The sequence below is a fragment of the Arvicola amphibius genome, chromosome 3 (assembly GCF_903992535.2).
Source record: "Arvicola amphibius chromosome 3, mArvAmp1.2, whole genome shotgun sequence".
In the NCBI taxonomy this organism is placed as follows: domain Eukaryota; kingdom Metazoa; phylum Chordata; class Mammalia; order Rodentia; family Cricetidae; genus Arvicola; species Arvicola amphibius.
Window position 1 is genome coordinate 172697462 of NC_052049.1, and position 12762 is coordinate 172710223.

A 12762-nucleotide genomic window follows, 5' to 3' on the forward strand; every position below is an offset into this window, starting at 1 on the left:
GAAGGAACTGACCAAATAAATGAATAAACCTTGGATGTAATCAAATGGCTTTTAGCAAGACAGAGAGAATGGGAGAAGGGCAAGGCCTGCCAGAGCCACACACTCAAGTGGCTAGTGTCCCTTCAACCTCCGTAACTTGTCCTGTCTTTAACTCCCCACCCCCCCAGACAGAGTTTTTCTGTGTAACAGCCCTAGCACTCCTGGAACTAGCTCTGTAGACCAGGCTGGCCTTGAACTCACAGAGACCCACCTGCCTCTGCCTCCCCGAATGCTGGGATTAAAGGCGTGCGCCACCACAGCCCGGCTAGCTTTAAAATTTTTAACTTTGTTTATTTAAAAAAAATTTTGTTGTCGGGCGGTGGTGGCGTACTCCTTTAATCCCAGCACTCGGGAGGCAGAGGCAGGTGGATCTCTGTGAATTCGAGGCCAGCCTGGTCTACAAGAGCATTCCAGGGCAGGCTCCAAAGCTACAGAGAAACCCTGTCTTGAAGACCCACCCCCAATTGGTAATTACTATAGTTGAGAGTCTCTATATGGGTATTTAAGGCAATCAGAGGACAACTTCCAGGAGGCTGGTCTACCCTTCCAGAATCTGATCGGGGTCCCTTTGAATTCAGACTTGAGCAGCAAGCATTCCTACCTGCTGAGCTATCTACCTCACTAGCATGTTGTTTTTGCATTTTGAGACAAGGCAGAACGCTGCCCGGCCTGGTCTCAGCTATATAGTTGAAGATGACCTCGAACTCCTGATCCTCCTGGTTCTGTCTCAGACTTAGGTCCTATGTGCTGGGTGGATGTGAGAAAACAAAATTTATTTTTGAGACAGGGTCTTTCTACATAGCCTTGGTCCTTGAATCCACAGAGTCTGCCTGCCTCTTCTTCCTGAGTGCTGGGATTAAAGGCATAAACCAACAAGCACGGCAGGATAAAACTTTTTTTTTTTTTTTTGAGACAAAATCTAGCTGAGTTACTCGGGCAGACGTCAAAACTTGCAATTCCCCGGCCTCCAAGTGGCGGCTAGTACAAGCCTATGTCACCTCACCCAGCTCCATCCCACACCTAATGGGATCTACAAAGAAACCACAAAGCTGCCTCTTGTCCTGATCCTGTAATCAGCACCACCATGCACCTAGAGTTTTGAACCAGACTTGGCCTATCGCTGCCTCTTTTCTCTCCCTCATCTTCTGCACCCCAAGTTCAGTCTATTCTCTTTCCTAGTTTATTTCTCAGCAGCCGCAGGCAGCCAGCACCCTTGTGTGGTGTCTGTACAAATCTCACAGCTCTTCCTCCTCTTTTCTGCCCTCTTCAGTTCACACAGGGTACACACAGGAGCCAGGTGAGGTTTTTAAAAACACAGATTCGTTGCTCCCTAACATCCATCCCTCAAAGACTCTCTTGGCTTTCGGGGTCTTTTAATGAAGAGTAGCCCCCAGAGCGAAGCAGGCAGTGGAGGAAGAGAAGGAAGGCTGGCCCACCTCGTAGTCCATGCCTGCCCCGCGTTCTTAACCTCAGGAGCAGAAAATTGCAGCCGGAGAATGGAGAGACCCCATCAAAAAGAGAGAGGAGGAGGAGAGAAAAATCCGTGACGCTAAAGAGGGCGGGGCCAGGCGCAAACCGTGCCGGGTCTACGATTGAGCTCTTCCTTTCTGGTCGCGGAACCTTTCTACCCCACCAGCACTAAGGGAAGCTTTTCCGTCGGTTCTTCCGGCGGTGTCGGCCCTATTTCCCGTGCTGCACCGCGGCCTTTCTCTTTCTCTTCCGGTCGCAGGCGCTTCGGGAGCCGCCGGTTACTGTGAGTGTTGGCTGAGCGGCATCCGATGCCATCCGTGACTCGTGGGCGTCGGCGGGTCGCGGGTCGCGCTATGCGGGCCGCAGGGAGGACAGGGCGGCCCGCTGCGGGACTGTGGGACGTAGAAGCTGCGGGGCGGGAATGGCGTTTGGTCGTTCTCAGGGAATGGATGGTAGGGAAAGCCGCCCCGGGGGCCGGCAGAGTTCATTTCCGGACCTCATTGCCCGCGTTTGAGAGGCAGGGTCGCATTCGGTGGCTGATGTGAGGCCGGTGGATGTCGTCAGTCGGAAGCGTCTGCTGCTGCCCTAGTCTGGTTTCTCCATGTTTGAGCAGCTCAGGGTGACAGGCGACCAGCTCTGAGGAGCCCCAGCCCTGATGTTACGTCTCTCCTGCAGGTCCAGTCATGGCCAAGTCCAAGAACCACACCACACACAACCAGTGTAAGTTCCTTGGGCTCCAGCCGCTGCCTGTACCGGTTCAAATGGGTTTTTTTACACAGCGGAAGGGAGAAGGTGTCTCCCTTCCGGTGAGCCTGAAGCCGGTAGGATATTAGTGAGTTGGATTTTGTTTGTTTTTCGAGACCGGGTTTCTTTTTTTTTTTTTCTTTTTTCTTTTTCTGGTTTTTCGAGACAGGGTTTCTCTGCAGCTTTTTTAGAGCCTGTCCTGGAACTAGCTCTTGTAGACCAGGCTGGCCTCGAACTCACAGAGATCCGCCTGCCTCTGCCTCCCGAGTGCTGGGATTAAAGGCGTGTGCCACCACTGCCCGGCTCGAGACCGGGTTTCTATGTAGTTTTGGAGCCTTTCCAGGAACTAGCTCTGTAGACCAGGCTGGCCTCGAACTCAGAGATCCGCCTGCCTCTGCCTCCAGAGTGTTGGGGTTAAAGGCGTGCACCACCACCGCCCAGCCCTTGTTAGCCAGTTTTGAGATTACAAGTTTGGGAACCAGAAACCCCCTTAAGATGCCCACAATGCAAAGGGAGGCTTAGTTCTGAGTTTGAGGCCAGCCTGATCTACAAAGAGCTAGTTCCAGAATAGGCTCCAAAGCTACAAACACTGTCGCAAAGAAACAAAACAAAAAAAGATGCTTTGCACTTGTTCCCGAGTGTTTTCTCAAAACTCAAAAGGACGATGCCTGCTGTGATGTGAGGTCAGTGGTTCTCAGCCTTCCTAATCCTGCAACCCTTTAATACAGTTCGTGTGTCATAAAATTATTTTCGTTGCTACTTGATAACTAATTTTGCTACTGTTAGGAATCGTAAACAAGGGTCGCGACCCACAGGCTGAGAACCATTGTTAGGTGGTCTTAGTAGATGGTACCTCCTTCTTTGATCTGTGGGTATTTATCACCCTACAGCCCGGAAATGGCACAGAAATGGCATCAAGAAACCCCGGTCACAAAGATACGAATCTCTCAAAGGGGTAAGTGTATTTGCTGGATCATAAAATACCCCTTGACTCCCGTCCACAGTCTAGGGCCTGTTGTAGTTTGTTTTTTCTCTTCTTGGGTTCACCCTCTGGCTACTCTTAAGTGGCCTTTGGCTTAATGCTTTCCAGTATCTTTTGCTCCTTTCTCTCCCCTGCCAGAATCCTGGCATAGCTTTCCTTGACCTTCCCTACCCTGGTGTAACTTGCTCCCAGGAAGAAAAGAGTTTGCCTTGCTCGCAGAAGCCCTCGAGGGAGGGAGGGATTTTGTGGACTGGGTACCTTGTGGTTTGTCTCTTGTGCACTGACTGGTTCAGTGCACTTGATCCTGCTTAGTACCAGACAAGTGAACACTTGGCTGAGTGTGTAAGTGGTCCAGGGGATTAGCTGAGCCTTCACCTGGCCTGCTCTTTGCCTGCAATCTTGCTCTTGATGTGAATCTGAAGGTCTTGATATTTAATTGACTCCCTCCACTGAGGTAGGGAGGGTAACCTAGGGGACTTCAGAAATCATGCAGCTGGATTCTTCATAGACCTTGATGCTCTCCAACCCTCTTGTGGTCAAGGTTAACTTGATGTCTTGATGTGGATAGGAGCTCTGCGAGATGACTGGGGACTGGATATGTTACCATTTGTGTCTTTTCTGTTTTCCAGGTTGACCCCAAGTTCCTGAGGAACATGCGTTTTGCCAAGAAGCACAACAAGAAAGGCCTGAAGAAGATGCAGGCAAATAACGCAAAGGCCGCGAGCGCACGTGCGGAGGCCATCAAGGCCCTGGTGAAGCCCCAGGTGGTGAAGCCCAAGGTGCCAAAGGGCCCCAGCCGCAAACTCACCCGTCTCGCTTTCATCGCTCACCCCAAGCTTGGGAAGCGGATTAGAAGCTACATGGCCAGGGGTCGTAGGCTCCAAAAAACAAAGCCCAAGGTTCAAGCCAAGGCAGAGGCCTCAGCTGCAGCTCAGGCTCCCAAAGGTGCCCAGGCCCCTGTGAAGGCCCCATAAGAAAGGTCTCAGTCTGCCAGTGTGAAGAGATGGACTGGTGTGGATATCTACACAGTGTCTGCAGATGGTCAGGACCTCGTGCTGTTTTTACAAATAAACTTGAGGCAAGTTCTGTTACCTGTGTCTGTTGTCATGGGACTAGGGTAGAACTGCTACCCTTGCTGGAGTAGAGGAAGATTGCAGCTTTGGATAAAGGTGTGTGTGTGGGGGGGTATGGATTGGAGTCAGAATAGCCTGGACTTAGTAAATGGAATGGTTGGTACTTTGGGGAGCCAAGGCATCTAGACTGCTCCATAAGCTGAGGGAATGGAAGAAACCTTAGACGCCTTTGTTGGGTAGGGAAAGCATACTCTGGCATAGAGCTATCATGGGAGCACCCAGCTAGCGTCTACCGCTGGGTTGTGCTGGTTCTGGGAAGGGAAGGTGAGTGGTGACATCACCTTACATCTGGTGCCATAGCCCTAGTGTTCTGGCTGGGGACTCACAAAGTCAGGACAACTTGTGGAAACATGGGTCCTGGGGAAATCAAACCAGCTTGGTGGCAAGTTCCAGGCTAACACTGACCCATCTCTTTACATTTCTTTGTGTAAGGTGTATTGGGTACCATGGTGCTCATGTTGGAATGTAGATTAGGGGACAACTGGAATCTGAACTCAGGATGATCAGGCTTGGGCTGAACCAACTAGAGTAGACCCTGGCCTTGACAGATCTGGTTTAACCTCAGGAGCAAAGCTGACTGCCAGCTTCAGTAGGGTCTTAGAGCAACCAATCGGTGAGGCTTTCTGCAAGACAGAGTGGGTCCTGAGTACAATTGACCTTCAGAACTAGCCTTGATCCAACCCTGGCCTCTGGTGACTTAGGGATGCTGGGATGGCGCAGGTTTAGCCTATGTTAGGGTTGCTCTGAGGTGTTAGTATTCTTAACCATGTATGGAAATTGATCCCATGGCTAGGGAGAGCAGGAAAGGCAGCCTTGCTCTTGTGAGGTCTCTTTAGGGACAGTGCTCCCACTGGAGAGCCACAGCTCCAGTGCAGAATGTCTTGTTTGGACCTTAGTGCAAAGACTGGAAGGGTTCAACGTGTAAGCAGTACAAAGTGCTGGCCCCTTACTATGAGCCGGGGTCATTGCCAAAAACAACAGGTAGGCTACAGGCCAGGGTTTGGATTTTCTCTACAGGTTGGTGCTTGAGCTCCATCTCCCCTGTCTGTACTTACGGAATGTACCTGGATAAATTAAGAGCTGTCCAACCTGTTTCAGAAAACCTGATGATTGCAGGAAAATCCCTGTGCCACCTCTCCAGGCCCCCAGTACAGTACACTTGTGATGGGAACAGTATCTTGACCTTGTAGGTCTGAAGTGTGCTGGTTCACAGAACTGGGGCCTCCAGATGTGGCTGTGTTGTACTGGCCAAGAGGCACAGAACAGTTAAAGGGCTCAAAAGCTCAACTTTCCCATCTGAAATGGAGATGAGAAAGCAACAAATTCCCACTCCATGACTGTCCACAGTATAAGAACTTCCCATCCAACACCGGCTTTATTTCTGGGCAGGGGCAACCGCTCCTTGGCAGTGGTTGGGCTGAAAGTTGCAAGGGTTGGGAGGCATGGGGCTCAGCTTTCACCAGGCAAGGCAGGCACACTAGCAAGTGCAGAGATTAGGCGTGTATATATGTCAACCCCACGGAGAAACACAGCTTCATGCAGTCGTTCGTTATGGTCATGTAGCAGCACCGGTGTGAGGTTCATGGGCGAAAAGCCCAGAGCTGGGATCCCCACCTGCAGGGATGATAAGATGCTGTCAGGAGGAAGGCAGCCTTCAGGCCAGCCCACTGCCAGGCATGCCCTGTGAGTTGAGTAGCTCACCGCTCGGATATAACGGCTATCAGTGGCAGCGGGAAAGATCTCTGGCTCCAGGGTAAGGTTCCTGCAGGGGAAGAGCCTGGTAAAAGGGGAGAAAGACTGGGGGAGGGGGGAGAAGCCGGAGGGGCACAGGATGGTGGGAAAGAGGAGGCAAGATTCTGGGGATCTGGGTAATGGGAAGAGGGCTGGTCAGTGCTCACATTTCCTTGCAGGCTCCACTGAAAGCTGCCCACCAGGGATTGGAATCATCAGTGTGTGTCATTCGGGGCTCTGTAAATTTCTGGGGAAGGGGAGGGATGACAGGGTAAGGACCAGGACTTCAGGCTCCACTACCCATAGAATGCTGTGCTTGGCACAAGGCACACCCATCCATCCAACAGGCTTCCAGGTGGCCAGTGTAGCCTAGGACCTCTTCCAATCTGTCTGTTTGGCAAAGTCCTTCATATCCTAGCCCACAGGCTTGTTGCTCAGGTGCTCTGGCCCTCAGACTGGCAGAATACATGTTCTCTGAACACAAGGTCCCACTTTCCTGAACCACATGTGTGCATAATCATATAAGCTCATCAGAGTATTTTTTCCTCTCTCCCTCCCTCCCCCTTCCTCCCTCCCTTCCTCTTTCCTTCCTTTTTTTCAAGACAGGGTTTCTCTACATAGCCATGCCTGTCCTGAAAGGACACTGTGTAGACCAGATTGGTCTCAAACTCAGAGAGATCCTTCTACCTCTGCCTCCCAAGTGCTGGAATTAAGAGTGTGAGCCACCACGCCTTGCCTTTATTTTGTATTCTAAGACAGGGTCTTAGGTAGCCTTTGCTGGCCTTAAGCTCACTATGTGACCAAAGCAGCAGGACTTACTCCTCCCACATTACCTCTGCGTGCTGGGATCATAAGCATATGTCACTTTCCTGCTTTATGAGGCTTCAGGCATGCTAGACATGCACTCTGCCAACTGAACTACATTACAAATCAAAGTACACAAACATTTATACTCCTCCCCCCCCCCCCGCCCTTCATGCTGTGGGGAACATGAGGCAAGACCCTTATCATCCATCCACAATGGTCTCTGCAGCTACTATGGGTAAATAAAGGAAACATCTCTTACAGCTGAGGGGATAGCCAGGTGTATAATAGAGATGCGCCAGGCACACACTCCTATGTTATTATCATCTTCGGTAAGGTGAGTCTCTAGTGGCCCTGATGCTCCCTCATCATAAGTCCCAAGTCAATACCTGAGCAAACTCAAAGGTGACCCCCTCGCCTGCTTCCTGGCACCAGCTCTGCAGCTGCTTCTCGAAGGCCTGAAGGAAGGGATATGAGCTGAGCCACTAGGACAGGACTGAGAACCCAGGCTCTCTCCCTCAAACCTGAGTGGAGGTGGCACCTTCATGTCTACGTCTGGTGCCACTCGGAAGTCAAAGCTGGCACTCATGGCAGCAGGGACCACATTATAGGCCACACCACCTTCCAGCTTAGTCAGATTCACAGAAGTCACGGCCCCTTCCTTCAGGTGAGGGTTCTCCCGCAGCCTGCATCGGTGCAGGAGGGAGGGGGGGAGGCAGAGGGCAGGAGCAGCAGATAATAGAAGGTTGCACAAATCTCCCTCCCATCTTCCAGAGCCACCCCCACACCCCACCGCCTTCCTAGGCTGCCTTACCTCTGCCTTTCCTTCTCCCGGAATGCCAAAATGGAGCTTATAACCTTATGCTAGGAGAGGATGAGGTGAGACGTGAGAATGGCCCTGGGACAGAGCCTCCCGAATGCCCAGACTCCCCGTGGGCCACACACCAATTTCTCTGCTGCTGTATCCTCAATGAAGCGTGAGGCATGGCCTGGCTTCCCAGTACTAGTAACCCGGATCCCTGGGAGGAACAGAGGTTTCAGCCTGAGAGAGCTGGAGACACAGTGAATCCTATAGTGGGCCCAGGTCTTTTCTGCATTCTGAACTCTGAGCCCCAGGCATAGTACAGGAACCTGGCCCTGGCAACACCCAAGGGCTTAGAACCCTTAGAACCCAGGAAGGAAAGAGCTGGAAGGCAAAAGTCTGGATGCCCCAGACATCACCTTCTAAAGCCCTAGCACTTTCTGAGTTGCCACCTAGCTAGAAGTGGCCCTTGCGGGGTGAGGTGAAGCCATTTCTTAAGTAGCTGCCAGAAGTAACCACATGGAGCTGCATAGGAAAGGGTAGTGTGTCGGGCAGTGGTGGCACATGCAAACGCAGGCAGATCTCTGAGTTTGATGCCAGCCTGGTCTTCAGAGTGAGTTCCAGGACAGGCTCCAAAGCTACAGAGAAACCCTGTCTCTAACCCGCCCTCCAGAAAATGAAAAGGGTGGTGCACAGGGGGCTTGAATGCCTTGGTCAGCTGACCTAGGGATGGCTTTAGCAAAGGAGGCAGGAGAAAGTGACTCCCACCCCAAGTCCATACTCACACCAAGGGCTCCGTTCACTATAAAAGACAGTGAAGGCATCGGTGGGGTTGGCCAGGCCTGAGGGAGAGAGCAGGTACACAGAGTGGAGTGACTCAGATTCCCCTTGCAGCCTCCCTACACCTAGGAGGCTGGCCAACCTGCTCACCCTCATCCAGGGCAAAGCCTGCCCGCAGAGCCTGGAACTCAGGCCGCTTCACGAACAGTTCCATCCCTTTGTGACCTCCACCTCCTCGTCTGTAAAAGTGTCAGGGATGTGATATGAGATGCCTCGCAACACACTTTCCTTCCCCTCCTCATAGATGCCCCTCCCTAATCCTTCCTACCGGGCACAAAGGGTCAGGTGGATGGTTCTAGGGAAGCGGTGGCCCTCACTTCTTCAGTCTTCTAACAGCCTCCGGTACCTAAGGGAGCAGAGCCTAAGTGCTAGTGGGTGGCGGGGCATAGCGCGCTGTTGTGTGGGGCAGAGCAGCGCCAGCGGTGTGCGGGGCAGAGCAGCGCCAGCGGTGTGAGGGGCAGAGCAGCGCCAGCGGTGTGTGGGGTAGAGCAGCGCCAGCTGTGTGAGGGGTAGAGCAGCGCCAGCGGTGTGAGGGGCAGAGCAGCGCCAGCGGTGTGAGGGGCAGAGCAGCGCTGTGTGTGCGGGGCAGAGCAACGCCAGCGGTGTGAGGGGCAGAGTCTTGTGCCCTTGACACTTCCCTGCCATGTATTTCAGGGACTCCAGAAAACTCCCTGCCCTTTCTGGGCCTGTTTCCCCATCCATAAATGGTCATGGCAGTAATTTCTGCTTTATTTAGAAAGTCAAGATGATCCTTGTTTGGCTTGGGGGTTTTTCAGTCACAATCTCTGTTTTTCTTGCTGAGCCCAGCAGGGGACTGGGAATGGAGGATACTCACTGGATGCTGACACTTTTCATGTCCTGGGCGCCCCTGGCATAGATGTAGCCCTCGGAATCCTTGAAGGCTTCAAAGGGGTCATGATGCCAATGTTCCTGGAGACAAAGGTGGGAAGAGAGGCCCGCCATAGAATTGAAATGGTGAGAGGGTTAGAAGAGGGCTAAAGAAAACAGCTAGTTGATTTCCATCCCCCATCAGTTTCCAGCCTCACCCCTTCCTGACCCAGAACCCTTACTGGACAAAGGCTGCTTGTATAGAGCCATGCCATACGAAGGCTAAGAATTAGTGGTGGGCCGGGCAGTGGTGGCGCACGCCTTTAATCCCAGCACTTGGGAGGCATAAGCAGGTGGATCTTTGTGAGTTCGAGGCCAGCCTGGTCTACAAGAGCTAGTTCCAGGACAGGCTCCAAAGCTACAGAGAAACTCTGTCTCGAAAAACAAAAAACCAAAACAAAACAAAAAAGAATTAGTGGTGGATAAATCAGGCATAGTGGCGCACATCTTTAATCCCAGCATTCAGGAAGCAGAGGCAGGTGGATCTCTGTGAGTTTGAGGCCAGTCTGGCCTACATAGCGAGTTCCAGGACAGTCAGAGCTACATAGTGAGGTTCTGTTTCAGGGGTGGGGGTGGAGGTAACAAAACCAAAAACCAAAACAACAATGATAAAAGTGGTGGATCAGCACCATGGGTTCCTGGGGGACACCCTGAAGTCTACACTACATCTGTCTTCTAGGCCCGCCCACGCCCATCTATACATACCTTAAAGACAGGTACCACATCTGTATGGGAGTTTAGCAAGATGGAGGGGAGTGTAGGGTTGGTGCCCGGCCAGGTCAGCACGGTGATCACATAGCCAGGCACCACCTGTAGAGAGTGAGGTCAGGAGGCAGGCAGTCAGCAGCAGGTGACAAGGTGTCCCCAAACCCACATTTCCACCCTGCTCAGGATCCCAGGCTCACCTCTACTTTCTGACAGCTCAGGCCCAGCTGGTGGGCTCTCTCCTCAAGGAAGGCAATGGCAGCCCCTGGGGAAACAGAGAGCCTTGGCACTGCTTTTGCTGGTACCCACCAGCCCAGGCAGCCCAGAGATGTACAGTTGCCTTCCCAACACAATTCCAAATCCCCAAAGACACCCGCATCCATGTACCAAAACAATGTTCTTGGCCCTTAAGTGATGCTCTGTGAAGGGCAGATACTATCTTTCTTAAAGACAGAGGCCTCAGAGGTGAAGAGACTCACCCAAAGTCTCTTGGCTTGCAAATCGTAAATTTTACAACATGATTTGGATTCATGCACAAGATTCCCAGCCACCAAGCTGGATTCCCTAAGGACTGTGCGTTTTGTTCAGCTGTGGTAGACTGGGAATGAGGTGTCTCTTTGTGGTTGCCCCAGTCTCCCCACTCCACTCTGGCCCTTGAGGAGGGAGGAGAAGCCATTCTTTAACTAGCACAGGGAAAGGATGGTGCACAGTGGGACCGGTTGCCTTAGTCAGTCGATACTAGGGATGGCTACAGAAAACGAGGCATCAGAAACGCAGAGTGGGGTCCCATTGGGTGACAGGTGTCGAAAACAGTGTACAGCACCCTCCCAGCCCTTGAGGCCACATCACAGGCCTTAAGACCCTGCATTCTCACCATAGTCGGGATTGGGTTGCACAGTGCGAATGCGTAGGTACTGGCGGAAAAGCGTCACGGAGGGGTGCTCGGATTCGGGACCCTTGGTGGTCATGGCGCCGCGTGCTGGCTTGTGCAAAGTCAGTAGTAATTACTCTCCCGCCGGTAGCAGCTGGGCGTAGTGGGCTGCACCTGCACTCTGGTCTTTCCAATGCTGCTCCCACCTCGGCTTGACTCCCCCATTCTGTGTTGTGCTAGCTACTTTCTAAACGTTTCCTCATTTAATACCCAAAAGAGTCCTAAGGAAGTAAGTTTGAGCTTTTAGTGCCCACTTGACAAAAGAGAAAGCTGAGGCTCAGAGAGGTTCAGAGAGAGCTCAGGAAGTAGGAGAACTTGGTCTGAATGAGACATTCATTGACTCCCTACACCCTCCACAAAATATTCCTCCCAAAGGCCGGGCTTTTATGCCACGGAGCCCCACCTCAACCCCTCCCTCAGGTTTCCCAACCTTGCTCTCTCCAGGTTTCCGTCCCGTCCTCTCCTCTCTCAGGGCCCTCTCGGAACTGAGGCCAGGTCTCAGGGTCCACCGAGGTCGCAATCTCAAAACCGCCCGGGTACGCCCACCACGTGGCCAGGGCGTGGTGGAGGGGCGGAGACAGGAGACTGTAAGGGGCCGTCCCAGTTCTCGTGGCGGATTCGGCACCGTTGTCCCTGCCTGGCTCTGCGTGGGGCCTGCGCCGGGTAACTGGAAGCTTGGATCCGGGATCCACCCCCTGGGTCCTTCTCACTGCGGCCAGCTCCGCCCTCCCCACGCCCCGCCCTAGAGCTTGGACCGCAAGCTTAGGATCATCCCGCCCCCAAAGGACCCTCCTCCCGCTGCAGCCTCCGGATAGGACAAGAAAAGAGGGCGGGGCCTGGCCCTAAAAGTCGTCGCAGCGGCATTGGGTATTCATCTGCTCTCTAGGTGTCGGGCTGCAAAGTGCATCCTGTCCCCTCTGTCCTCTCTCTGCCCTTTTCTTGCCTCCACTCCTCAGGGAGGCCCTCCCAGATTGCCTCACTCCTTGTGTAGTGAAGGTTTTTTTTTTTGCATCTGCTCTCCCCACCCCGTGAGTTCCAGTATGCCTATGTGCTCAGGGGGCTTTAACCCTGGCCAGGCAGAGTGGGCGTCTGGGCAAGGCGCCGTAAATGAAAGATAAATGTCTGGATGGGAGAATGTGTGGCTGTGAACGTGTTACGGTGATATAACCATACATGTGACGTTATGAATCTGAGATGGTAGGGGTGCCCCGCATCATGTGCAATCGTGTGTATCAGGTACAATCATGACACCTGCCAGTATGGGAGATTGGGAAAGAGCATCTTGGCTGACCCCACATTGAACCCTCAGCTCCTCCGCCTCCAGCAGAGAGAGAAACAGAGGCATGGCTGTCCCTGTGACCACCAGCAAGCTGTTTGTAACTGTAGCTGCCCACTTGTGCACCGAGCTGCTCTTTGTACTCTCAGCGAGTTCTGCCCTCTGTTCCAGAGGCTGAGCCAGCTTGGGGAGGGAGAAGGGTCAGAAGACTTCAACCCTGGGACCAAGGGAGCAGGCAGGATCAAAGAGGGGCCATCCCACCCACTTGGGGTTGAAGTCTCTGGCTGCTCACCCCTAACAAGGAAGCGATCGGGTTTGGTGGTTCAACAACAGTTTTAATTCTTAAGCCACATGCCATCTCCACCTTCTCTGCACTGCCCTCACGCGGTTGGGAAGTCATTTGTATTCCCGAAGCAA

General features: G+C 52.9%; 2 protein-coding genes across 2 annotated transcripts; one reads left to right on the forward strand and one right to left on the reverse strand.

Moving 5' to 3' along the window:
* The first annotated feature begins 1741 nt into the window (after positions 1-1741).
* Positions 1742-4326, forward strand: Rpl29 (ribosomal protein L29). The gene is made up of 4 exons (XM_038323179.1): positions 1742-1792; positions 2185-2229; positions 3144-3208; positions 3865-4326. Exons 2-4 carry the CDS (start codon positions 2193-2195, stop codon positions 4207-4209), a joined length of 447 nt encoding a protein of 148 aa, XP_038179107.1. The 5' UTR covers positions 1742-1792; positions 2185-2192; the 3' UTR covers positions 4210-4326.
* Positions 4327-5724: 1398 nt separating this feature from the next.
* LOC119809889 (aminoacylase-1A) lies at positions 5725-11117 on the reverse strand. Its single transcript, XM_038323094.2, is given in 14 exon segments — positions 5725-5982; positions 6070-6130; positions 6267-6346; positions 7293-7361; positions 7445-7589; positions 7718-7767; positions 7849-7922; positions 8491-8547; positions 8636-8724; positions 8814-8891; positions 9381-9475; positions 10139-10243; positions 10339-10403; positions 11013-11117. Coding segments are annotated over 14 exon segments (1227 nt in total). The 5' UTR covers positions 11107-11117; the 3' UTR covers positions 5725-5817.
* Between the last annotated feature and the right edge of the window lie 1645 nt (positions 11118-12762).